Below are 26,606 nucleotides of genomic sequence, written 5' to 3'. Positions count from 1 at the left end.
AAGACGGAGAACCTGGGGATGGGGAGAACATGCCAACCCCACACAGGAGGGTCCGAGCCAAGATTTGAACCCGGAGCCTCCTCAACTGTTAGGCAGACGTGCCAACTATAATTCCACCGTGCTCCTGTCTTCAGGTAATCAAGTTCAAATGGAGTCTACTACTTGACTGCAATCAGCAGAGGAGCTGCTGATTCAATCAACTTCTATGGGCCCCATTTTTGTGCCCACCATAAGTCTACTGCAAAGTACAGTCTAACTTTGTGCATAGGCGGATCTTTCTTTCTTTTGATATTATCGTAGCTGGGCTCAGGTAGGTGGAGGTGTTTGCGCCGTTGTGGGTGTTAACAGCGAACTTGCTTTATGGCCAATGAAATCGACTCCCCTCATTCCCTTTAAATTATGCGGAAGATAAGGACGCACAGTCTTTGACATTGCAGAAGAAAAAATAGACTCTCTCGAATGCCCTCAGAAGGTCGAAGCACATTTAGAAGGAACTGCAAACAGATGGCCACAGTTGGATGATGTAAAGTTGGTTAGCGTCAATTACAGATCACTACTATGAAGTGGGCACTCAGAGACTACCTTCTATCCCGATTGTTCGTGTTCATGTGTGAACCCTCCCACCTCCGTTTTCCCACCAGGTGGCCGTGCAATTAATTTATTTCTACAATAATTCAGAGAGTTTGATGCACACTGTTGTCATATTTATGAATGAAATATGACGATACCCACCACATCCATCACGGAGCTTAGGATCTGTCTGCCTGCACCTTGAGCAAATCCACAAAATCGCATTAAATAACATGTGCCGCAACTTAGACCTGTTTCAAGCTGGTCTGAGGTCTATTCTAATGTCAGTCACCAAATTATCAGGTGCGCCAGGGGCATGTAAACGAAAACGCCCTTGATATGCTGTAATCCCCAGCATGATGCAATGCCAATTCCCAAACACGGTAAACCAGATTTACCAGAGCACGAAAATGAAGACGCGCACGTGTGCGGTACATGAAAATAGAAAAAGAGTTACCAGTAGCGTGGTGGTACATGCTGCTGCCTTTCGTATAAATGGTGTGAGTTTGATTGCTGAATGAATGGGTTGAGTCAAGAAGGGCATTTGCCTGAAGAACTGTATAAAAAATATAATTAAATCAAAAACGCATGAATGAACTCGTGACCTGTGATCAGACAACACCCGACAGCTGCAACAATTTCTCTATCTGAAGAAAAATGACATGAGATAAGGTGGATGTGGGAAACACGACGACTGCCTCGCTGATAGAGGTCCCGGCCCAGGCCTTTCCATGTGGCGTTTGCTCAACCCCCCCTCCAAGCTAGTCTGGTTTATGTCCAGGTACCTTGGCTTCCTCCCCCCAACCCATAAACGTGCACGTTAGATGCATCGTCAAATTTGTCCGTATGTTTCGATCTGTGTGCATGCGGCTGTCGTTCTGTACTGTACGTGCACTGCAATTGACTGACAGCAAGTCTCGCGTGTACTCCTCCTGCCGGTCACCTGTTGTCAGCGCCAGCTCTCCGTGACATTTTAATTGATTTTTGATCATGTGGAACTGATGATTTATCATAAAATGAAATAAATGAGAGCCAATGGAAGGCGTTACTTGACTGCAAACGGGGGGGGGGGGGGGGGGCTGTTAACACCCACTTATAGTTTGCCGTCTGAAGCAGCGCATCATGAGGGGAGCTGGAGAGAGTCGAGTAACATTGACAAAAAAAAACTTTTTAGTAGTTCTGCCATCTATAATTAGTTAAACAATAAGCTTGACAAAGTCGAATGGCGAGCCAAGAGACATCCGCGCAAACCGCTACAATGTACAATGGAACAACTCCAGGCAACATTTATTTGTTTGAAGCAAGACATGGGGACAGGAGTTCATAATATCCAAGATTTGTAAAACCTGTTGATAACAACTTAATATTTTATTACTCAATTAAATGATCTCTTTTTTTTTAATAGTCAAAGAAATGTTCTCAAAAGAATGCGCCTCACCTCTATTAGACAAAAGAGTAAATTATCTAGAGACTTTTGATTGTAGTGTTTTCTTGTCAAATACTGTATTTAGATTTTTTTTTGGGTGGGGGGGTGTCTCCTGCGATTTTGTTTTCATTTTGTTTTAAAACATCCATGCATAATTGCTGCTGCAGTCTTGTTTAGCTGCCAACTGCTTTATTACCTCTCTGGTTTTTGTTAACTAATAAGCTTGTTGAATAAATCCCCACATTTAAAAGATATTTTCAAAGTAGAGAACATGAGCGACTGGCCCAAGTGGAGTGATGCTGAATAAACAAGGGACAAGATGGAAGGAGGGACGGAGGTTTGGAAAGGGTGGGGTGGATTTTGAAGGTTGGGGGGGTGTAGTGCACAGAGATGAGGATGAAAAGAAGCGGGAAAGAAGTACCATCTGTTTTCTGGGAACAAGAAGATGCAAAAAAAAAAAAGTGAGAATGGCTCTGATGCGGAGGAGAGTGAGTGTGAGGAGCACGGGGGTGGAAAGGAGGGATGGCAGGGAGGTGAGTGAGGGACGGGAGAGGGCGGAGAGGGAGGGGGCGGAGGACAGATGGGGTACGGGAAGATGTGAGGATGGGTGAGGAGAAGAGAGCGGAGGTCTGGCAGTTGCTTGAGCGCACTGGGCACCGGCTCGCATCAGGAGGGGACATGACTCGACATGCCGGCTCATCCCAGCTGGGTCAATGTGCCGCGCTGCCATGTTGTTCTGGCACACGCAAAGACACGCGCTTGCGCAGACACACAGGCTGCGCAAACCAACAAACAAATCTCCAGCTTGCTCTCTCATCCTCGGGCTGCTATCGGGATACACACAAGCTCACACCCAAAAAAATGCCACGTTCTTGGCCCGCGCCGAAGCAGGCGACGGCGGCGGACTAATGGAAACGCCAAACTCGTTACTCTAACGCTGGGCGACAAGGGCACCTTGGGCTGCAGATGTTCCTGCTGGTGACAGATGGAGGCTGGCACAGGCAGGGGACAGAAAGTCCGGGCTCACGCCAGCTCAGTGCCACCTGCACCCCTCCTCTGTACCTCAAAAAACACACGCGCGCGCACACACACACACACACTCAGCCGATCTCATTTCAACATTGCAGCATCACTGGCCTCTTCTCTCAATCTTCCTCTTTTACACACACTGGCACACTCTTCTCGACTCGATGAGGCTGGCAAGGTGTGACACATCTGTGGCTATGGATCACTGGTGTTTTACGTGAAAAAGCTACCAGGGGACGCTGCGGTACTCTCCCTTAAGTCGGATGCGTTTTGATTTCTTCTGACATCGCCTCCGACACGACTAAATTGCAAGGACAACATAAATGCCACCTGATGAAATTCCATTTTTACCCGGCAACCAAACTGCCTGGATTATTGTTCCTGATCACGTTGCATGTTCACTTGTTGCTAGGCAGAATTCATGGATCACACTCATTTGCGCCTTGCAAAATATTGGCAGTCGAACATACTTGTCTGCTGGATTGACAAACCACCAATGGCAGGAAACTACTCCAAAAGCAACACCATAAAAAGATTACGAGTCAACATACAACAGTTTTACTTTACTACCACTTTATTTCCGCTATTAAATCACTACTCTTTTCTCATTAGATATTTTGTACCATCCAAAGTTGGCCACAGGCCTTTTTGGGACGCTGGTAAACCTCCAAGGTGTTCACATTTGGAAGCATTTTTTCCTCCGGGAAATAACTGAAATAGATACTTCGGGGTAAGGCCAAAGCCACCATCGGCCCTTCAATAACTGGAAAGGAAATATTTGAAGTCACCGTTTAAGATCACTGCTATCAATGTAAGATGTAAAGTCAATAAAACTCATTAAATTTGCTGACGCATAATACACAGTACACCTCATTTTTAAACATTCTTAATTGAGTCTTTTTTTTTCAATAAATTTGATGTTTTTGGGGGAGGAGTCAACTCCAGTTTTTTTTTTTGTGAAAAACACTTCTTGGGGGTTTCTCAGCATTTTGTTGCGCCTACCAGTTATCACATTCACCACTAGATGGCATGCATTGATCCGTTGTGCTTGGTCGGGGTTTGAAACTTCCCCATACAGCAACATGCGTAGGATGATGATAATTTGAAGTGATATGCAGGGCAAACATAGTAGCTGAATAATATTAAAATTTGGAGTGAGTTGATGTTTGGGGGGAAAAATGTACATGTTGCATTGTTGGTGTTCAGAAGTTTTGTGCTGTACTTGAATCGTAGTTTTTATGAGAGACCTTTACACTTGAATTATTTTTTTTTTTTGTTGCAAGAATGTTAATTTATTAATTAATTTACATATTGTACAAACTTCGACCGTTATTTCCCTATATTTTGTAGTCAAATTGTGTGTGAAATGTGAGTCCATCATTATTTGACAGCATAATAAAATTGCCGCCTGGCAAGAAGATTTTCAGTCCCCGACTGCAGTTCACTGCCAGTTTGAGAAGGTTTATGGCCATCACACTGATCCAACACATTGTTAGACGTGAGGAGGTCGTGCATGGTAATATTCCACCCGAAGCCTTTGATTCTGAACTTGAAGTCAAATCCGAACATGAAATTAATACGCGTAAAGCTTTTGTTCGATGCCGAGTTTCAATCCAGACCTTTGGGTACACTTTCCCGAGCTTTGCACAAACACGATTCAGTGTTTTCATCGGTGATTGTAGCAGCAAGGCCCGCCGCTGTGCGATTTGTCAAGAACAGATCCACTTTGGAGAAACTTGTCACGGGCGGTGTAAATTATAGTGTTGGAGCAGAGTGGCAGCCATAAAGCTTCTCAAATTGGCGCTGACCTGCAGGCAGGGACAGGAAACCTTCTTGCCAGGCATCAGTTTTACAATACTGAGCCAACTGGCGAGCCGTGGGCGAGGAAATGAGAAGCTCACAAGAACTGCAAGGCCGAAACGTCAAGTAGCGATAGCTTCATCTTTATCAGAATGAAACAGAAGAAAATAAATACGCATTGACAAATTGGATAACATGTAGTTACTACAGAGGCCGCTACTCCATCTGCCCTTATTGCATAGTGGCTGCTTGTATGGATCCCGTTCGCAATAACGCGAGGGTAATTCCACACAGCGTTACGTTATGATGCGTTATTGCGGTGCCGAATTGGTTAGCGACGTCTGGTGCCGTTATCTATTCATTCGAGGTTGCCTAGTAACATCAGACAAAGTGACTGCAGATCAGATGAAAATTGGCCGTTTGACTAATTGCCGTTCATGAACATTTGCATGGCTGTTGATTCATGTTTAAATCAATAATAAAGAGCGAGAACTGCTGTCAAATTCAGCTTCAACTCATGATGATTGGATGATTCCAGATGAGCTACAGCATGATGGTGGCTGTGTAACGATGCCATCGATCTTCGTGGGGGCGGTGACAGGCGTCTGGAGCCGATTGGCCAGGCTGGCTCGCAAAGCGCAGCCCACCCGCATAATTTGCTGCACGCCGCGGGCCGCCAGATTACCAAAGTGTGCTCATATGTCATTTCGGTGATGGTGTTTTATTTATTTTTTTCCCGCCCATGCAAACAAGGTCACCAATGCTGTGACTCTCTTTTTCCACTACTGTGATCAAAAGCCAAAGCCAAATTGTCCCGTTTCATTTTTGTCAAAAATTTTCACAGACTTATGAAGAAAATGCAGGATTCACATCAAAGTGGGGGTTTTTTCCCCCCTACTCAAAACACAAAAGGTGATTTTTGCACTGCGGGCATTCCGAGAAATAAAAGCAAACTTTCATACACTTTTATAAATGTGAACAGATGTGAAGGGTAAAAGTTATGTCCAGATGTGAGCCCTTCTCACATTCACAATTTATGCACTGAGTGATTAATCTTTGAATGTTTATTTTGACAATGAGGGTCTTTTGTGTGGGATACACGTGCATGTAAGATCAACATGGATTTTTTTTCTCTTTTGAAAGGTTGGTTGCATTTTATTGTGGTTGCAGTTATTTTTAATATCCTCCATATGGCTGCCGTTTTATTTTTTCATCCTGAACACAAGAGGGGACATATCAATTTTTATCAAGTCGTTGGAGGACCATATTCACTTTATGGAAAACATATGATGTATACGATGGGCATATGTGGGTTAAATGTTTTTGAGACTGTGCTGTCGACTGAAAATGACATCACAGTGATCCAGGTAAAATTCAAATACGGCTCAGTTTGCGAACGTCACGTGGCCTTACTAAAAAAAAATAAAAAACAGGTGAGTGAAACACTCATGGAGATTTTGGTTAGGAGCCCAACATCTAACAATGGGCCTTCCATCCTTAAAAATAATATACACTGCTAATCGCTGGATTGCCAGTGTAAAACCGGAATTTCCCCACTCTGGTATGAAAAAAAAAGTCTCCTAAAATTCTATTCTGCGCTTCCACCATTTGTATTATTTGTATCAAGCCCGCACCCCGCCACCTCTCCATTTGCACGTCATCCAAAAAACCATGTGTGGCATGTCATTTTATCCCCCCCCTAGCACCTCCTGCCTAACAAAACAAAACAATTATCCCCCCCCCCCCCCCCCCTACCCCTCCATCCTCCCCTCACCCCCTCGAACCGCCTGCCTTCTCCTGCGGGCCTTCTCCTTTGCTCATCGCTGTGACAAGAAACATCTCTTAAGTGCTCGCTCATTTGAGTCTTCGTGATTTTTTTTGTCAGAGAGTCACCGGAAAGCGATGCGCCCATAGGAGGAAAACAAAACGGTAGACGGCGAGACAATAGACGGAAGGCAAAGTGTTGATGGCATGTCACAGTGCAGGCTGCATGTTCTAATGTTGATGTGACTGGGCCGGGGGGTGGGGTAGGGGGGGGGCGGCAGGTTTCCCCGTGCCAGCTCTTAATTATTTTAATTGGACTCATTAGCTAAGTGAGCATGAGAGACATCACCTGCAAGGCATGCGAACACACCTGTCATAGCAACATATCATCATCATTGTCCCTGATCATGCTTGTCATCACCAACCGCCTGCTGCCACACAGCAGCAACAATCCAAGCAAACACACACACACACACACACACTTAATTTGCATGAAATCACAGAAGGTTCAATAGAACACACGAAATTATTATAAGGACAGCCCGAATATGAATTCTAGTGTCCCCAGTTATTCCAAACTCACCTTTTATGCTCGTTCCGAAATGCCACCAGAAATTATTTCAAGATGTATTCTAGCTACATTGTATCAACACAAGGTGGAGAAAACATGTTGCGCTCTTACCTGTTTGAAGTGGTTTCTTTGTCGTCGTGGTTACAAAACCGCTTCGGTTACACTTAAATTGGATGAATTTCATTCCTTGAGGAAATCGTAATCAAATGTGTATTCATCAGTTTTCATATGGGTGCGTTTCAAACTGTTCTCTGTGTTTGGATGTTTTTTTTCCACTTTTAAAGCGGTCCTGGAAGTGTAGTGAAGGTGAAGAAATATAATCCTAGCAGAACAAAACTCTCCAGCGTGACTGGGAGAGAAACGCGTTGACATTATGTTGATTTGCATTGCCACCTGGTGGGAAAAGGAGCCAGGAAGTTGAATGTGGTGTCACTCAAGACTAATTAAAAGGTCCACAGGTGTGCCACGTGAAAACAGAAACGACACAAAAAAAAGTATTCTTTACAATTTTTTAAATGTATATATGAAGAATCCATGCATGATATTTCAATTCTTTTGCAAGGAATATTTTTTTAACACTTCATTTTCTGTACATATTTGTATTAATTTTTTATCTGTATTATCTGTATTTTATTTTTAAGGATGGAAGGCCCATTGATTTATCAGCTTTTATTCGTTATATTAGCTAAGATGATAAGAGAAAATGTGAGCAAACATAACCAAAAATCTATGCATTTTAAAATTAGGAGCAAATATAAGAAAAATGCACAATTTTCACAGTGGCTTCAGTACACTTCACTGATAGGAATTTATTATTTTATAAAATTTTAAAATTTAATATGATTAACCAAATTATTTTTCATGGAGAATATTATTCTGTTTATATAATCTGTTAATAAATTGAATGGATCATCACTGGTTCAGTCTGTAATCATTATTCATAATTATTGTAAGACTCGTGTTTTTTGGTCGACAGATATTGTAAGACTCATGTTTTGTGGTCGACAGATTTTAATTTCCTTTTTTTAAAATAGTGTATTAAAAAAGATCTATATGCTCAGCTCATAAATTTTACTTATGAAGGCATATTTCCGGTTGCTTGGTAGAAATCGTTGTTCCCCCGTCAGATTGGGCATTAAAAAAAAAGCCACACACACAAGCAGGTCTTTTTTTTGTCATGGTGGTGGTTGTGGTCTAAACACGGTGTTAGGAGCAAAGAAGGACATCACCAATGACAAACTTTGATGTGGTCCAGATCACCAGGCCTCACCTATCTGCATCCCGCTCACTAGCCAACAGGCAGCCTGGTGGGCTGGCGGGTTGGCATCCAGACAGGAAGTCTGGCAGGCTTAGCCCGGAGTACCTTCTCCAGCAAAGCCAACTCTGGCCAGCTGGTCCAGACTCGCACCACACACTGGGCATGTTGCGCCGCATCAGTTGGGAGGCAGGACTTCGCCGTGGTTATGACACCCTGACGGCCAGAACCTGACACCTCCGGCACTAAAGCTCCACTGGGGAATGTAGGTGACAAGATGGCGTCTGGCGAATGACTGAACATGACATTAATAGTACCGCTGCTCCGCCGTAACAATTCCTTGACTGAGTGCAAGCTGAACCCCTGTTTACTTTCACTTCCTCCTGCCAGATCCAAGGGTTAATCTCCGAAATCTGGTGGTCCGGTCTACTGGTGCGATTTAGAAGCAACAGAGTCCCCTAGTGGATGATAGAAGGCGGCCCCTTCTCCATCAGCATCTTGCGCCTCAGTATATTCCCAAAAATGTTTAGTGATGTGTGTGTGTGTGTCTCAATAAAAAAAGAATGAAACATTTTTTGTAAAAAATCGTATTGTTTGAATAGTGATTTTGCCGCTCCTTCTGGTATGGCCACTTGGGGGGAGGGGGGGATTAATCAAATACCCAGACTTCATGGCGGTTCAGCTTGGCTCAGCTCCTCTCAGAGGATAAATGAAATATGACGGTGAGGACAATGGTATCTTGGGATAATTACCTCAAAACACTTGTATCTCAAATAATACAGTTTATTTCAGAAAAAAAATGAACCTCACCTTGGATGAAAGTTACCCAACCTGCTCAAAATCCACAGCCACCCAAACAACGCAGCTAAAGCCTGACTAAATGGAATAAAGTAGGCCTCAATTTCACCATGTTGGTGTGACCTTGATAGTACTTGATAGTACTGACCACCTTGATAGTACTGATATGATGTGACCCATCCCCACATCACACACTCCTCCCTGCTGTCACGTAGCGTGGTGGTGGACCCCAAAAAGCAGGCAGGAGAGAGGAGCAGGGTATATTTGAAGATGTGTATTGATAAAACACAGAAAACAAAAACAGCAACCAAAGCATGACAGTAGCAAACGCAACAGTGACCCGACACTGAGTGTGCGGGCAGGAGTCCTTTTATATGCCTGATTACCTATGACCAACAGGTGTGCAGCTGCCAGGGGAGCTCCACACTGCCACCTGTTGGTCCCTAAACCGAATCGTGACAGTACCCCTCCCTCAAGGGACGGATCCCAGACGTCCCAAAGTCATCCAAAAGGCTTGCCTCGCCAGGGAACAGGAACAAAAGTAACGGCAATCTTTCGGCTAGGCGTGACCTGACTTGGACGGCACTCGACGTAACGGGGGACATGGAACAGCCGGACGTGAACAGGGGCTCGGCCTGACGTGGGCGTGGAAGTGGCACGGCTCGTCGTCGACGTGAATGTGACTCAGTTCGAACAGACACGTGACGAGCCTCGGCTCCACATGGACGCGGACGGGGCTCGGCCCACCGTAGACGCGGCTTGAACCCGACTTGGACGGAGCTCGACGTAGCGGGGGACATGGAACAGCCGGACGTGAACAGGGGCTCGGCCTGACGTGGGCGTGGAAGTGGCACGGCTCGTCGTCGACGTGAATGTGACTCAGCTCGAACAGACACGTGACGAGCCTCGGCTCCACATGGACGCGGACGGGGCTCGGCCCACCGTAGACGCGGCTTGACAAGACAGACAGCCGCATCACCAGCGCTGCCTGAAAGGGGGAAGGGTGTCGGCCGCAGACGAGCTCCGCCAGGCACATGGTTGAATAGGGACCAAATCCATCGTACCTGCGGGGTCCAGGTGGTCGGGTCATTCTGTCACGTAGCGTGGTGGTGGTGGTGGTGGACCCCAAAAAGCAGGCAGGAGAGAGGAGCAGGGTATATTTGAAGATGTGTATTGATAAAACACAGAAAACAAAAACAGCAACCAAAGCATGACAGTAGCAAACGCAACAGTGACCCGACACTGAGTGTGCGGGCAGGAGTCCTTTTATATGCCTGATTACCTATGACCAACAGGTGTGCAGCTGCCAGGGGAGCTCCACACTGCCACCTGTTGGTCCCTAAACCGAATCGTGACAGTTTTTTTTTTTTTTTTTTTTTTTTTTTTTTTTTTTTTTTTTTTTTTTTTTTATATTTGAAGATGTGTATTGATAAAACACAGAAAACAAAAACAGCAACCAAAGCATGACAGTAGCAAACGCAACAGTGACCCGACACTGAGTGTGCGGGCAGGAGTCCTTTTATATGCCTGATTACCTATGACCAACAGGTGTGCAGCTGCCAGGGGAGCTCCACACTGCCACCTGTTGGTCCCTAAACCGAATCGTGACACCTGCAAGTTGCATGTGTGACAGTTAAAAGGCGCTCACAGAGCAGGCAGCTTGATTGTGCTGTTTTAAAGCGCTAACTAGGCCACTTAGCACCCCGTGACGCTGATCTGATCCCCGAGGCGGCGGACTTGGCACCGGGCCCTCCTAATTTTTTTCGCTCCTTGCGTTCCCCTTCACCATGGGAACCAGGCCATCCTTAATGACGCAGGAGTGCTCTGCGAGAGAAAAAAAAAAGAGGGCTGACATCTGTCGCGCTAAGTGGCGCGCATTCTTGTTTGCACCTTGTTTGTTCCATCAATAAGCGCCCTCTCTTTTTTTTTTTTTGAGGATTGTTTTTGTGAGAAGAGAGACAAGGTGAATGACAAGTCTCACACGCACATGCTTTTTCTTTGAAAGGTTGACCGTGGGGAATTAACCCTTATATTATGATAAGGGTCAATTTGACCCGTTTCAATTTTTGTGGTGACCAAAACAGTGGATATCCTTTCTTTTTCTTCATGAAATTTAGTGACTTTTCCTCATCTAGGGTCATGAACTGGTGTGTAAAATCTGGACACTCTGATGTGTAGTGGGATGTCTGTGCACAGTTTGCATACAAATATGATGTTGGGGTCATTTTGACCCAGATACTTTAATATGGGTAAGTAGCTTTTCAGATCCAAAAGAAACATGTCTAATTGATGAACAGTACTTTGTTTTGACTGCTCAGTGACTTCCAGATACCCAGCCAGGTATGTGTAGAGCAGGAACTTTCTCTCATTTGACTCGTCACTCTTCTCATGTCATTTCTATGACCAACATACAAAAATGATTCTCCAGAAAATTTACAGCTGAATAAGCTTCATCACAGAGTTTGAACTGGGATAGTGATGCAGAGGAAGACATTTCAGAGACACAGAATCTTTCTGGCACGTATGGCATCAAAATGTGGGCAGCCTGTGATGCAATATCCAGTTTTGTATGGAATATGCAAGTGCATACTGGAAAGCTACCTGGAGGAGCATCTGAGAAGATTCAGATGATGCGTGTGGTTCTGAAGATGAGTGAAGGATTGCAAAGTCACTTCTTTACAATATTACGGCCTTGGAGATGAAGTTCAGGGGAGAAAGCTGACTATGTTGGCAACAGTCAGAAGAAATAATAAGATAAAAATTCCCGGTGAAATTCTGAAGATGCAGGGCAGACCTCTGCATTCCTCAGTATTTGTTTTCACTGAGAAAGCAGCAGTTGTGTCATATTGCACAAAGAAAAACAAAAATGTTCTTGTAATGGGCACAATGCAAACTGATGCATCTCTGAACACAAGAGAAGACATGAAGCCACAAATGATCCTGGATTACAATTCCACCAAAAGGGGATTTGACAATCTGACAGCACACATACAACTGCCAGGGCAATACTTTGTAGATAAAGTATTACTTTATAGATTACTTTGTAGATTCCTCCTTATTGGCACTAAATCCAATCTAAACAAAATAAACAATTTCTCCATTACCTTCGAAAGCTCTTCCATCTCCCCCTCCCCTCAGGTCAAGAGTCTGGGTGTCATCCTTGATAGCACCCTCTCCTTCACCTCACATATCAACCACATCACTCGTTCTGCATATTATCATCTTCGAAACATCCACCGGCTCCGCTCTTCTCTCACTCCTCAGTCCACTGCTATACTTGTACACACCCTCGTCACCTCGCGACTCGATTACTGTAATTCCCTTCTGTTTGGTCTCCCTCAAAAAACCCTCCATAAGCTTCAGCTGGTCCAAAATTCAGCCGCCCGCATTATCACACTCACGCCATACATAAACCACATTACACCTGTCCTCCAACATCTCCACTGGCTTCCCATTTTACACCGCATTCAATATAAAATCCTGCTACTCACATTCAAATCCATTCATGACCTAGCCCCTCCATACCTATCTGACCTCATCCATATTCCTACGCCTGTCCGCTCTCTTCGTTCCTCCTCCTCTGTCCTCCTCTCTGTCCCCCCTGCTCGCCTCGTCACCATGGGAAATAGAGCCTTCAGTCGCTCTGCTCCCCAGCTATGGAACTCACTCCCCGCTGACCTTCGTAATACAGCCTCATTAACTCATTTCAAATCCCGCCTCAAAACACATCTGTTTCGACAAGCCTATTCACTCAGACCATAAAGCCATTGTTTTATTTATTTATTTTGTTGTATTTTTTCTTATCTTATTTGATGTAGTTTTTTAACATTGTACTCGTGATTTTAACTGCTTGTTGTAAGGTGTCCTTGAGTTTCTAGAAAGGCGCCCACAAATAAAATGTATTATTATTATTATTATTATTATAAAACACTGAAAATCTCAGAAAAAGTTAAATGAAAAAAAGAAGCGTGACATGGAAAAACTTTAACTAAACAGTTCTTAAATATACTTTTGGGATTAAAAATCTGTTGTCTGTCTCTTATCTGAATGTTTACATCATCTTAAACAAAGTTGTTACTGGTGTAACCTGTTTTTTGACTATTTTGTGTGGATTTTTACAGTGCGGGTCAAAATGATCCACAACAAAATCAATGTGATTTTTTTTTCAACATAATATGAGGGTTAAAAGGAAAAAAAATTGGGGCAGTGAGTACAAAACAAGTGGCCCCTAACTCCTCCTCTATAAGACCTGAGCAAATATTTGACCCATCAATCATGAAAAATATAACCAACAACCCAAAATGCTAATCACATGCAAATGCAATCAGGGGGAACCCAATGCACCCCCCCCCCCCCAGTCGCGCAAATGAGCGCTTTCACTTTCGCCGAGAGCACCGCGTGAATGCAAATGGCCGCCTAAGCATGCGCTGCGACGGCGTGCCAAGGCGACGTAAAGAGCCCCTTTCTTTGGACGCTCCGCTGGGAGTCCACGTCGGCATGTGCGGGATGAGTTCACTTTACCAAGCCCAGGTGCCAGGCTATAAATGAATAATAGGTTTTATGGGAGCACATAATCAAGCGCGCCCTCCGGTTTTCGAGCGCATCTGCGGTGAATGATGCTCAAATTCCCACAACTCCACTGAAAGGAAGCTTGGCCATGAGAAGAGGTGCTTCCTATACATAATTCAAGGGGAGCATGCTGAAACAATTATGTTTGCTTACCGCTAAGTACCCGAGCCCAATAGCTCACTCGCTCTCACTTGGAAGTGCGACGTGCTAAAAGTGTTCAGAATGAGCCTTTTTAATAAAACATTGGAGAACTTGTACGCAGGAGTGGTTGGGCATAAAGAAGGTGGGCGGGGGCTACAACAACAAATGCTCTTTATGTTCTCACTGGAGCTTTGCATCCAAACTAAATTGCATTTTTAATTCAACGTTGGCAGCAAAAGTAGAGGCAAAGAGCAGGGCTTGAACAATCTCTTTTGTTTTTAATGGATCCCAATATTTCCCCTTTGGATACGTTCAAAGGTCGTCGTAGCGGAGACACACGTCCGCTGTGAAATGTTCTGGAAAGTACACGACAACGTCGTGCTGTCAACATTTGGCACGAATAAGCCTCGTGTGCCCTCTGAACAAGACGTTCAGACTTTATACAGTCAATTAGAAAAAAAACATACATAGTACCTTATATTATCATACAAGAGCAAAGTTTTTCTTTCTTGATTTCATGTAGCTACGTTCGTTCTTCACCAGTTAGCATCGCAGCTAGCATAGTATGGACTCTTCAGGAAAGGCACTTTGGATTAGCATTGATTTGCAACTCTGATGCCTGCAACATTGATATCGTCACGAAGGTAACTGTAAAAATTACTTAATCAGTAGCGTTGTAGCCAAATAGTAATTATTCAGCTATATATTTTCAAGTGCCTTAAGATCTATTACTAACGACATTTATTATAAGGAAATAAATGGTTGGTTTTTCAAAAATGTTGATGTCTAAGTTGTCCTCCAATTCTGGAATGAGCCATAATATTTTGTATTACTCTATCGATATGAGCGGGTCAGAATATTAGAAACAACATTTTCTGTAGTATTTGTTCTCGGTTGTGGATTGGTAACCTGTCAATTGCAGGGCACATATTCACACTTAAATTCACACCTATGGACAAGCTGGAGTCTTGAACAAACCTGACATGCATTCCGTGCGGAATTTGGGAGGAAACCCCCAGAAAAAAGCCGCCGCGATCGACTAGATTACATTTCACGGTGCAGATGTTCCGAATGTTGCATAATAAATAGCACACTGATGATAACAATTCTTCTCCATCTACTGGAAGTGATATGAAATTGAGAATTAAGGTGAACCGAAAATCTCCCAATCTCAATTCTGGAGACCACATTGCCGTCCAAAGCGCTCACAGGTGTGGTGAATCCTCCTCCGCGTTCTTCTCCTCTCGACCCGTCTCGCACTTGCACTCCTCCACCAGCATCACTTGCCGCCGGCGGATCTCGGCCCCGCACTGCAGCGGCACGGTAACGCCGTGGGCCTTGGAGGGGCCACATCGAGAGCAGGGAGTGCGCCGGCGGGACCCCTCCCCGGCCGGGTCCACCTCGGCGGGGACGAACAGAGAACTGCACTGGCCGAAACACAGCTTGTTGTGTACGGTCACTGTGCTGCACCCCTCTGCTGTCACGCGCTATGGGGGGTTGGGGGTGGGGGGGGGGGGGCACAAGTCACACTGTACTGTCAACATCATGCATCTATTTCCATTATTTCCAATGGGAGATGACAAATTGCATATAAGACATGTTACCTGAACGAACGGAACAGCAGCGCACGACTGTTTGGCGTCCTTCAGGTTCGCGGGTAAAGACACGGCCTCCTTGTTTCCCTTATCGATGGCCCTTTGCCACATATGCAGGCCTTGTCTCTTCTTGTGCGCCATCTCGACTGGTCTTTCAGCCTGCAGGCGGCGCAGCGGGCTCGTGGGGGCCTTCAGGGCCGGGCCGGGCCGCCCGTGAGACAGGAAAGCGGGGAAAGACGGTCTGGAGCTCCGGGCCTGGCCTGCCCTTGCGAAGAACCCGGATGGGACGAGACCGCGCGGATCCAGCTGTAACACTCTCACAAGGCCGCGGACAGGCTTGCCGGGTCCAACGCCGGAGGCCTCGAAGTCAGCTTTTGACGCTTTGCGGATGTTCTCCAAAGTGTTGCGAGGGAAGGGGAAAGATGTCGCCAAAGTAGAGAAAAAGACCACGAGGGTGAGCTGTAACATCATGACGGAAAAATAGATGGAGTCACAAAAATATGTCACGGTTCAAATAAAACGGAACACAAAATGGCAGCAGAAGAGGAAAAAAAAAAAATCTATATGATTTGGTCCAAGGTACCCAAATGGTGACCTTGCTGTCAGTGCTGCGGCCAAGTGATGGCCGGAGTGCTTTTATACACAACGGTGGCTCTCACCTGCACTTGAAAGGAAAGAAGGCGTCACAATTCCCACTCGGCGGCAGACGTCACACCGAGCTTCAAAAGTCAAGACACGGATGTTTGCCCGGCAGCAACTGCACAATGACAGACACTTACAACCTGAAAACGTACAGAGCAATAAATAGCAAGACAAATGAGGAGCTTTATGTTTTGGTACATTTCAGTCTGGCAGGTTTTTACTGGCTGGTGCACATATGACACAGAGCCCTTTGTTGACATTTTTGACATCATTTTTGAATCCTTAATCACGTGCGTATTCATTTTTCTTTCCAAATTTCAAATGTAATGTCTTAAAATGATGAAAATATTAAAGCACGTTTACAATTTCTTCTTAATGAATACTCTATGAACAATAAGCTTACTGAATTGGCAATCCTGATTAGCTGTTTGTTATCACTTTTGTCAGACCCAAAACAAATGTGCTATACTTTAGCTTTTTTAAAAAAAAAATGTTAACAGTCAACTTGAAGAATGCAGCTTCACTTTCATCATCCTGGTTACAATCAAGTTGAAGACAGTTTTTATTTTCAGAATGTATAAACTAAGCACACCTAAGATATAGATTTGAATTCATAGTTTTTGGTTGTTATATTTTGTTCAATCTTCTTTAAGATTTTATCCAAAGTACACTTAAAAAAAACTTATCTAGCAACGACTTCAAACATGTATCAAAAAATGAAAATAATTTTTAAAAAGAAAGAGTTCTAAAAGATCAAATGTAATTGTTTTGCACTTACGGGTTAAATTAAACACATCTGTTTTTTTTGTTTTAATATTATACTATTATTAGATTTGACACTACAAACAGTTTAAGCACACATGCACATTTTTAATACGGTATACACAAATATCTCACCCAGAATTTTCCCGATGTGACGGTATTTAACTGTAATGTAGAAAAGAAAAGGTACATTTCAACTCAGCATGTGACAAGCCCGATTGTAAACCATCGGGCCTTAACGTGCGGCGGTACGGCCGGTCAGGTGTTCTCACGCCCTGAAAGCTGTAAAGTCATAATGACTTTACGTGACTGTCAAGTCACCTCCTGCTCGTTGATTCCCACAACAGCAAGAACAAGTGCTGACATGAGCTCCCATCATTATTCCAGAGTGACACTTGAGTGTGCTCCACCAGCCGTGACCTGATCACACGCCGGACCATCAAAGTTCCAATTGTGGCACTGTTTGACTTTCTCATGGAGGATCGACAAGCGTTAAGAGACACCGCAGGCCTCCCAGAACCAGAACCTGCCACACGTTAGTGTGATCATTCGGACAGTGGTCACAACGTCGATGGATATTTGCGTTTAAAATGCTTAAAGAGATTGTGTCCACTCGGGGTGCTCCTGACAAACGATCACATTTTTGAAAAGTCAATGAAAGAGTTCAAAAATTTCCTTTACATATACAGTACAGTAATGATCATTTTTAGGATATATTTATTGGAAAATATTTGATGAGTGAGCTCGTAGTTTGCATTGATGTAGAACTAAATTGCCTCATAATGGAAGCGGTTTACGGTATTTTTTCCCTCTTATCCTCTTGGCTCGCTGAAATATCACAAAACACAAGAATAATTTATTCAATACTTAAAATCATTGGAAAAATGTACTTGTAGGCTCTAGGTTTTTGAAACACGTGATGACAGTTCATTTTTAATTTTTGTTTGAAAAGGAAACGAATACCCTTATGCGCAACACTTTCAATAAATATGAGCAAGAGTTTACATTTTGAAATGCTGGCTTTTCTCACAATCCTAGGAAATCACAATGCTTCATCACTGGTGAACGAAGTTTAGAATTACCCCGCAGGCGGCTCATTTGGTCATAGGGACGACCTGATGAAACTACCTATGACCGGCAGATGGCAGCATCGGGTATTTTTTGGATGAGATCAATTTATCAACAAAGCTTGAAGATTGTGAAGATGTCGGACCTCGTTTGTCATGTTAAATCTACTACAAATGTCACAAAAGAGAGAAACGATTATTTACATGTACACGCGCACACACACACACATACATACTAGTAAATACCGCAACAACTTAGTAGCATGAAAATAGTTTGTAAAGTTTGCCATGAAGCGCTAGACATGTTTTGAAAATATGTATTTTGTTCTAAGAAAAAAATAACAGCTCATCATCCTGACAGCATCCAAACAAGACATTTTGTTGCTCAAGTGAGTTGAAATCGGTTGACATACGACGCTGCTATTAAGAGAAATAATAATTACCAAAAAAGAAAAAAAAAACAAAGGCCATGAGTCAATGTGTAAACTGAAGATGAATGTTCAACTTTATTTCTTCAAGTGATTAAATTTAAAAAAAACTCAACGTGTGAGAATTGTAAGTGACATTTTTGTTATTTTGGAGTGAAATGATTCTGTGTGTATGGCATCAACTCTTGACAGCCGTTGAAACATAAATAGATCACTGTCAATCTCTGAGACACTTTTGAACCAGCAGGACAGACGAGCTCCACTGACTGCTGATTTGGATAACATACCGTCAACACAGTTTATGTTGGTTTTGACCGAACAATCTTTACTCAATGAAAACAACTGACAAGCAATATAAAATAAAAATGTGATCATCATGCTTTGCTACCAATCTGCTTGTAGAGAACCATTGAAACCACCATGGCAGCAATCTGCAAAAAAGAGCAACAATGGTGAAATTGAGGAGGTATGAGATTATTTCTCCTATTTTTCCTATTGTATTATTTATCATTTCTATTATTTAAGTAACAAATCATCCAAAAGCATAAATAAAAGGGTTAAAACTAGATTTGAGTTTGAGTTTAGCCTGGGTTGTTAGTGTCAATTACGGAGAATCTTCGCTGTGATTTATTTTTATCATTATTTTTTCGGGGGGGCGAATGTTGTAATATGAATTTGAAAAGAGATTAAAATATTTTGGGGTACATTTACCGTTTAAATTGTGAACATAGACGATGATAACATTTTTGGGAGAGGCTCAGTCCTAAACCCCATCAATTGTGGGGGAATATTCCATGTAAAATTTTGATTTGAAGAAAAAAAAATCTATTTGAATTATATATTTAAAATAAATATATTATAATTAGCCAACTCTTTTAAAAAAACTTAACTGTCTACATAAAATACAAATGTTAAAAATCGGTTTTCGGTCATATACATGTTAAATTGCTCCATGTACAGCACTTTGTATGCAGCGATGGCTGTTTGAAAGTGCTCTATACTGTTGACTTGACTTGACAAATGAATCAACTAATTATCTAAGTAGATACATTGAGTATAACATTTTTAAAAATAGATTTCACTTAAGCCAGGGGTGTCCAAACTTTTTGCCAAGGGGGCCAGATTTTATGTGGTAAAATGTCGGGGGGCCGACCTTGGCTGACATTCTTCCTTTCCTTCCCTGTAATCATGTCGTACATGTCAGCGTCTCTTGTTTGGTAATGTCGCTTGACATTATAATCTTTAAAAACAGCCACTGTCTCTTGGCAAATGAGGCAGACACAGTTGTTGCGTATTTCAGTGAAGAAATAGTCCAATTTTCATCCATCCTTGAATCGTCGTCCCTCGCAGTCAACTTTCCTTTTTCTGTTGATTGTCGCCATTTCAGTAAACTGGGAGGTTAATATGAACACGGAGTGATGTCTTGTTAACTCGTGAGTGATGTCTCGTAGAGTGCTACTGCCCTCTAGTGTCTAAATGCTATTACTCATTTAGTGAATGCTATTACTCATTTAGCCACTAGAGGGTAGCAGTACTCTATGAAACATCACTCACCAGTCTACGAGACCTCAGTCAATGCAACACGTGTTCCATTGCGCCCAACCTGCGGGCCAGACGGCACTGATTTTATGACAGGGGCTGAGGGCCGGATGAAATTCGACCGCGGGCCGGATTTGGCCCCCGGGCCGGACTTTGGACATGGCTGACTTAAGCCATTTTAGGAAAAATGGCGAAATGAATGAATGAATTTAAATGCTTGGTGGGCCGGATTGTTCTCCGTCTACCCGTGCGCTAGTCTGAACGCGTGCATGTGTTTTTCATACCTCAAGAGCGGCGATTCCGATAGCCACGCCCGCAATGATGACGGCATTTTCCTCAATGAGCTGCAGCAGCTTGTCGAAGCAGCCGTCCACCAACTGGTGGAGAGATGGCACATTCAGGCAACCAAGTGACACAAAATGCGATCGGCTGCCCAAGCGGCTGCCAAAGTACCTGCATTTCTGCGGCGGTATGCGCTGAAGAGAGGCTGCACGTTTCACCGATGAATGTTCCGTTGCAACATTGGGATGGATAAATCTGATTAAACACTCCGTTTTGGTTTTGGAAGGGCGAGGCGTCAAAATCGGTGTAGTTCTTGTATCCACAGCACTGGAACTGCGAGGACAGAATTGTTGAACAATATCAACAATTGTGCAGTCCAAACATTAAGAATACATTTATAGAAGAGTGAAAAATTGTGACGTAGATAAGATGGTGGTCGTACCCCCTCCATGGTAGCATTCCACAGCGACGTCAATTCTTCGTCGAGTCCATACTCGGTGGCGAGGCTTTTCTTCACTTCGGCCTCAAGACCGTCAAAAACCTGCGCCGCCTGTAGACCGTGGACATGTTCTCGGAACATTCTTCCATGCACCTCAAGGTTGCCAATCAGTCGTCGGGACTTACCAAATCCTTGAAAACGAGCAGCACCACGGCGGCGGCGACCTCAATGAGGAATATGACCAGCACGATACTGAAGAACTGAAGGAGGATGGAATCGAAATGAAATGAATGTTGATCATGAGTCCATGCGACAGCCAAATGTGAAATTCTTAACAGCGCATCCACTCCCCAGACACCCCTCGCCTCCTGACTGAAAGTGAAATATTTAACAAATGTCTTCTTTTTCTATCGACAACAGATTATCTCAGAACTGGCCCCGCCCCTCACAAGAACCAGGAAGTAGCCTGTCGACTAACAAATGAGCCAACAAACAAAATTAAGTTCAAGTTCCTTTTTAGCATTTCCTTCAATCCAGAAAAAAATGTTTTAGTCCATTTCTTAAATTGTAATTTCAGAAATCATCTTCACGGGCCACATTAAATGAAGTGGCGGGCTGGATCATACCCCCGGGCCTTGAGTTTGACACCTGTGTTATATACAAACACATATTATGGCACAATAACATTGTTTAAATTGTGAAATGATTTCTTTAGTTTTTGCCACTCCTTTTGACCCATAATAATAATCAGAACAATAAAACGGTACCGTCCCATTTGTGAATTACCAAATCGATCCTCCGTGAACGGCCTGCTACCTCAACAGACGTTATTGGACGAGACCGAATCTTTTCGACCATTAGTCGGAAACATTTGCAAAACAACTTTAAACACAAAGCCCAATCAAACTAAAACCGTGGGATGGTAGATGCTCACCGTCAGCAGCATGCACCTGCTCTCCTTGACGGCGCCACAGCAGCCCAGGAATCCGATGACGAGTAGCACGGCGCCCACGCCAATGAGCAGGTATCCCACATTGGCCACCTGGGAAACTTCTGATGGAATGGCATCCACGCCGTCCAGTATTCCCATGAGGGAATTGCTGTCCACCTTCACCCAAATGCCCACTCCTAAGATGGCAGCACCTGCGACCTGAAAATACCAGCAGGGCCGGATGAATCAAAAGCAACATGAGGCAATCGAGACATGTTGCTTAGCGTGACTTATACTTGAACAGGAACACCTGGGTTAGGTCATTTACGTTTTATTAAGCGGATCAACTTGCTTTTAATTGATGTGTTAAAAATGACGTAAAATATATTGAGCAATCAGTTATCGTTGCTTAGCTACATTGTAGTGGGATTTTTTTGTTGTTGTTGATCACACATTCACAAGACATGAAGAAAAATAGAATGTAAATGTTTGGAATCATCTTTTGCATAGCATCCGTATACATTTATATTCAAAGAAATCTCCATTGTCTTGGAGGGAGATATCTCTTGAAATAAAATTCAATCAAATAAAATCGATTCCATATTTATCATTGAACAGTAAAATGATGATGCTCTCGCAAAGTATATTTTGATGGCTCTCAAAATGTCCTCAATTTATCAATGAAATTCAGCTTTGACCGGAACTGTCAGAAATATATTCATATTTATTATTTTGGTTGCTGTACCGAATGATTCTTCCCCACCCCCAATCCTTCAATATTTTGTTTACCACACATAACTACACCAGAGGGATTTTAATGGAGGTATCGTTGTGAGTGAGTGCAAAAACACAACCGCAAACATGAAACTCATCCATTGCGATATTGACCTTTTCGCAATGATGGCTCACTACTTCCGTGTGGCAAGAAGCTGACCAAGCTAAGTGAACGCACCTCAAGTAAACAAACCCTTCCTGTGTCATTTTAACAAGGCAGAGCATTTGAGAAAATGGTAAATGACGATATTTGGAGCCTTCTTCTCTACTGCTATATCAGTATGGAGGTTGATTTTTAAATCGATGCGGAAATCCAGATATAGTTAACACAATCAATGAAGGACTGACCAATTTACTTTCCTCTTGGTCAGATAAATGGCACAGACGATGAAAACAATCGCGTACTGTTGAGCTGACGCTAGCTAGCAGACTAGTCATGATGTTCTGCTAAATTGCTCAAAAACAAGCCAACCAAACATTATGTACCGAGTATACCAGTGAGAAAATTTCTTGCTGAAGGCCAGTTGTCCTTTATGTATCATTATTATTATTTCAGCTCAGATCAGTGGCAGTCAATCAGTTCCCAGCCAATGGGAAGCCACCTGCCTAATGGCATCACAGTGTTATGAAAAGGTTGATCAAGAACTTACAAAAATGGTGCCATTGAAGATGAACATCATCAGTTTGAGGAAACCTGCGCAACACATCTTGGCGGATGTTTTCACACTGTTGGGGGAAAGAAGATGAAGAAAAAAATAAGCACAGAAATGAAAGCTGTGCCTGGTGATGTGCAGGCCCTTAGTTTTAATGTTACGGAGTGACTTTGGTGGTTTCTGCGATTCCTAAAATAAGTCAAAGGTCACCAGGATACATGCGCCCAGCAAATACGAAATGACATTGCCTTTTGGCCTCATACTTAGATGGTAACAAGTCTGTTAAGGCTGTCAGGAAGTGAAGAGTAGCATGATGCGACGACATACAACATCTGCATTTCTCACATTTGCTTTGGTTAGGCATTAACCAGCCAACACAGGAGATACAAGCCTCATCTTTTACATTTGAACGCAGACGTTGTCTTGGGTTTCTGTTGGAGTGGGGCTTCAAATTGTTGAGGTTATTAATTTCACCTCATCACACAGTACGTTACTCGAGACTGTACACAAACCAATGATAAAGAAGACAGAAGACCTGGGATCAAAATGCCGGCCTATTGCAGTGTTTTACTGGAACAATGGGAGACCAAATAAAATTGGACCGATGTTGGGCCTCAGCCCAGTTCGGGGCTTCCCAAAATTTATAGTGTGTGGCTCGTACAACGAGTGGTACTTGGGCTCATTCTGGTAGAATGTGAAAGAATCACTGCCGAAGTGCAGTTCAATTTTAATGAAATGTTCCTCTATTTAGGCATAGCGATAAATGTAGAATGTTACAGTGAATTGGAATTGTATACATTTAGTCCTACTATGCTACTGTACTTTAACATTCGCCAAAAAAAAATGGCCTTTGAGCATGACCATGCAGATGTCAACCACATGCATAACATCTCACGCTAATCTTGAACCTTTGTACGCATTATTATATATGCGATTTTATCATTCCAGGAGTTGATTTATAATCAAGACGTTGGCGACATTCAAGTATCTCTTTCCCACTCCGGGGGTATCGGTGCAGATGAAAGATGATTAAAAAAGAAATTTGTTGCCATGTTATTGAGCCTTTCTGATTATTTGGGTCCACTTCTTCAAGAAGCACTCCGATAACATGTCATTAACGACGACAGTGAGACATTGGTCACAATTCAGGTCGCACAGTGATGTCATAAAACACACCTTGTTCCTGACCTCGCACACCTTTGTTAGCCTCTGTTCCCGGCATAAATAATGTTATACAGGTATTTCCCTCCCCACCCCCTTTTTTATTGCCATTTTAACTGGCAATTATATAAGCCACATGCTTGGCAAATTTACTCTCAAAGACACAATAAAATATTTTCCGTGTCGTCAGCATCGGAATTTGTTTGAAGGTAGCAGAACTGGGAAAAGAAGAGATTTGCTGCTAGAAGCACACACGGAAAAAAAAAAATTCTTAATGTTTGGATTCTGAAGGGGGGTTATTTCTCATGAAATATTTACATATTAATATGATGAAAAAAAGGTTTTGGGGTCAAATTGAAAAATATTACCAGAAAAATTGGAGAATAGTCATTTAAAAAATACAACATGAATACAAAGTAAAGTCATAATATAAAGGGGAAAAAATGTGGCCATGGTAGTAAAAAAACTGACGATAAAGTCATTTTACAAGAATAAAGCTTTAACATTAGGAGATAAAGTCATAGGTTTCATAAAATGTCATAAAAAAATAAAATGATGTGACTAAAGGAAAAGAAATGCCATGAGTATTAAGTAATCAAGTAATATTACCAGAATAAAGTTGGAATATTAAAAGAATAAAGCTGAATACAATAACGTAAGGTTAAGAGAATAAAGTCATCACGTTACAACAATTGTCGTAATATTAAAAGAAAAAACATTTAAAGCTGTGATGTTATGAGAATAAAATCTTTATATTACGATTTTATTTGTGGGGATGTGGGGGGATTTAATACAGTTAATATCTGAAAGGGGATCAAATTATCTCATTCCCGTGCTGCTCAGAACTGCTTAGAGGGATTTGTATGGGATCCTGAAATGGCAATGAAATGATGTATTTACTTATTTCCAATTTTCAAAAGTGCAACTTGCAAATTCATTCAACACGTTTTCAAAAGGCCAATTTCAATATCATTTTGTTTCTTTAGGCTCCAGCTCCCCCCGCGACCATCATGAGGATTAAGCGGTTCGGAAAATGGATGGATGGATTTTGTTTCTTACGTAATCTTAAAATATAGAAGGTGAATTGTGAAGGCTTTGTTAGCTGTCATCATCAAAATTAAATAACGAAATCATTTACTTTGTGGAACGCATGTACAGCATGAGTTTCACTTTTTTAATCGGAGTACTAAAATGACTTTTTTTTAAAATGATATTTCATTGTCTTAAGTTGCTACTGCATTTCATCACTGCCAAAGGAAAAGCAAGCAAAGTATAATGTTCTATGTCCGAAAATTCAAAATATATTTGAAATAAAATCCAACTACAAAGCACATATTTTTAAAAATACATTATTTTGGTCGATGCGGCCCGGTAGTCCAGTGGTTAGCACGTCGGCTTCACAGTGCAGAGGTACCGGGTTTGATTCCAGCTCTGGCCTCCCTGTGTGGAGTTTGCATGTTCTCCCCGGGCCTGTGTGGGTTTTCTCCGGGTGCTCCGGTTTCCTCCCACATTCCAAAAATATGCATGGCAGGCTGATTGAACACTGTAAATTGTCCCTAGGTGTGAGTGTGAGCGTGGATGGTTGTTCGTCTATGTGTGCCCTGCGATTGGCTGGCAACCGATTCAGGGTGTCCCCCGCCTACTGCCTGGAGACGTCTGGGATGGGCTCCAGCGCCCCCCGCGACCCTAGTGAGGATCAAGCGGTACGGAAGATGAATGAATGAATATTTGGGTCGATTACAAAAAATAATAATTACAAAATGTGAAGATTTTGATGTGTAATCAACGAGATCTTTTTGTATAACATATACCGGGTATATCATTTTAACTTGTTGGCATAGTTTGCCAATGTAATACATAGATTTTTTATTTGTTTTGTTTTTATCAACCAGTTATAACCAACTCAAAAGTGACATGTTTCTTTAGACAAGTACTTTATGTTATATGTGACTTGAGAAAATACAGTTCCTGAGCGCCGCGTGACAATTTAACGGTAGATTATGGTGTCAGTAACGACTCCACAGCCCAGTGAGGTCAAAAGAATACAACAGAGTTCATACCTGCGCGTAGTGACTTGTGTGGCTCAATCAGGAGTGTGGACAACCAAAAGTTTCCGCCTGTTCCTTTATCTTCTCTCCCGGTTCACACACATATAATGTAGATAGGGGAGGAGAAGGGAGTTCATGCCCTGCACGTCACCGACTTTTTTTTTTGTTCTTTTTTTTTGCACGGCAGATAAGCAACATTTCCTGGTGGTCAAAGTCCCTTTTGGCATGGCAAAATTTACAACGCAACCACAAGCGTTTACAGCTGATGTGCAATGAAAATAGAAAAATGGACTTACCGATTAACGATTTCTTATCTGGACCATGTCAACTGGGCCATTTCAAATTGGAGGCCAATAAAATAAACA

The 26,606-nt window shown here is 42.8% G+C and overlaps 2 protein-coding genes across 2 annotated transcripts; both read right to left on the bottom strand.

The window, feature by feature from the left end:
* Nucleotides 1–14,109: 14,109 nt before the first annotated feature.
* Nucleotides 14,110–16,102, bottom strand: dand5 (DAN domain family, member 5). The gene is made up of 2 exons (XM_052084700.1): nt 15,525–16,102; nt 14,110–15,407 (listed from the first exon to the last, which is right to left on the bottom strand). The coding sequence occupies exons 1-2, from the start codon at nt 15,984–15,986 to the stop codon at nt 15,126–15,128; spliced, it is 744 nt and encodes a 247-aa protein (XP_051940660.1). The 5' UTR covers nt 15,987–16,102; the 3' UTR covers nt 14,110–15,125.
* Nucleotides 16,103–18,468: 2,366 nt separating this feature from the next.
* On the bottom strand, nt 18,469–26,394 carry LOC127613590 (tetraspanin-1-like). Its single transcript, XM_052084693.1, has 8 exons — nt 26,254–26,394; nt 23,030–23,105; nt 21,609–21,824; nt 20,860–20,934; nt 20,678–20,785; nt 20,407–20,568; nt 20,238–20,330; nt 18,469–18,845 (listed from the first exon to the last, which is right to left on the bottom strand). The coding sequence occupies exons 2-8, from the start codon at nt 23,084–23,086 to the stop codon at nt 18,789–18,791; spliced, it is 768 nt and encodes a 255-aa protein (XP_051940653.1). The 5' UTR covers nt 23,087–23,105; nt 26,254–26,394; the 3' UTR covers nt 18,469–18,788.
* Between the last annotated feature and the right edge of the window lie 212 nt (nt 26,395–26,606).

This window comes from Hippocampus zosterae, chromosome 13 (genome assembly GCF_025434085.1).
Source record: "Hippocampus zosterae strain Florida chromosome 13, ASM2543408v3, whole genome shotgun sequence".
Classification (NCBI taxonomy): Eukaryota; Metazoa; Chordata; class Actinopteri; order Syngnathiformes; family Syngnathidae; genus Hippocampus; species Hippocampus zosterae.
Note: the sequence above shows the minus strand (reverse complement) of the source record. Positions and strands in the feature narration are given on the sequence as shown.

Bases quoted from the DNA above. Each gene is read 5' to 3' on its own strand.
- dand5 (XM_052084700.1), bottom strand. From the start codon at position 15,986: ATGATGTTACAGCTCACCCTCGTGGTCTTTTTCTCTACTTTGGCGACA. The intron at 15,408-15,524 runs GTAACATGTCTT...AACCCCCCATAG, and splicing joins CTGCTGTTCCGTTCGTTCAG to CGCGTGACAGCAGAGGGGTG.
- LOC127613590 (XM_052084693.1), bottom strand. From the start codon at position 23,086: ATGTGTTGCGCAGGTTTCCTCAAACTGATGATGTTCATCTTCAATGGC. The intron at 21,825-23,029 runs GTAAGTTCTTGA...TGGTATTTTCAG, and splicing joins TCTTCAATGGCACCATTTTT to GTCGCAGGTGCTGCCATCTT. The intron at 20,786-20,859 runs GTAAGTCCCGAC...CACGGTCTACAG, and splicing joins TGCTCGTTTTCAAGGATTTG to GCGGCGCAGGTTTTTGACGG.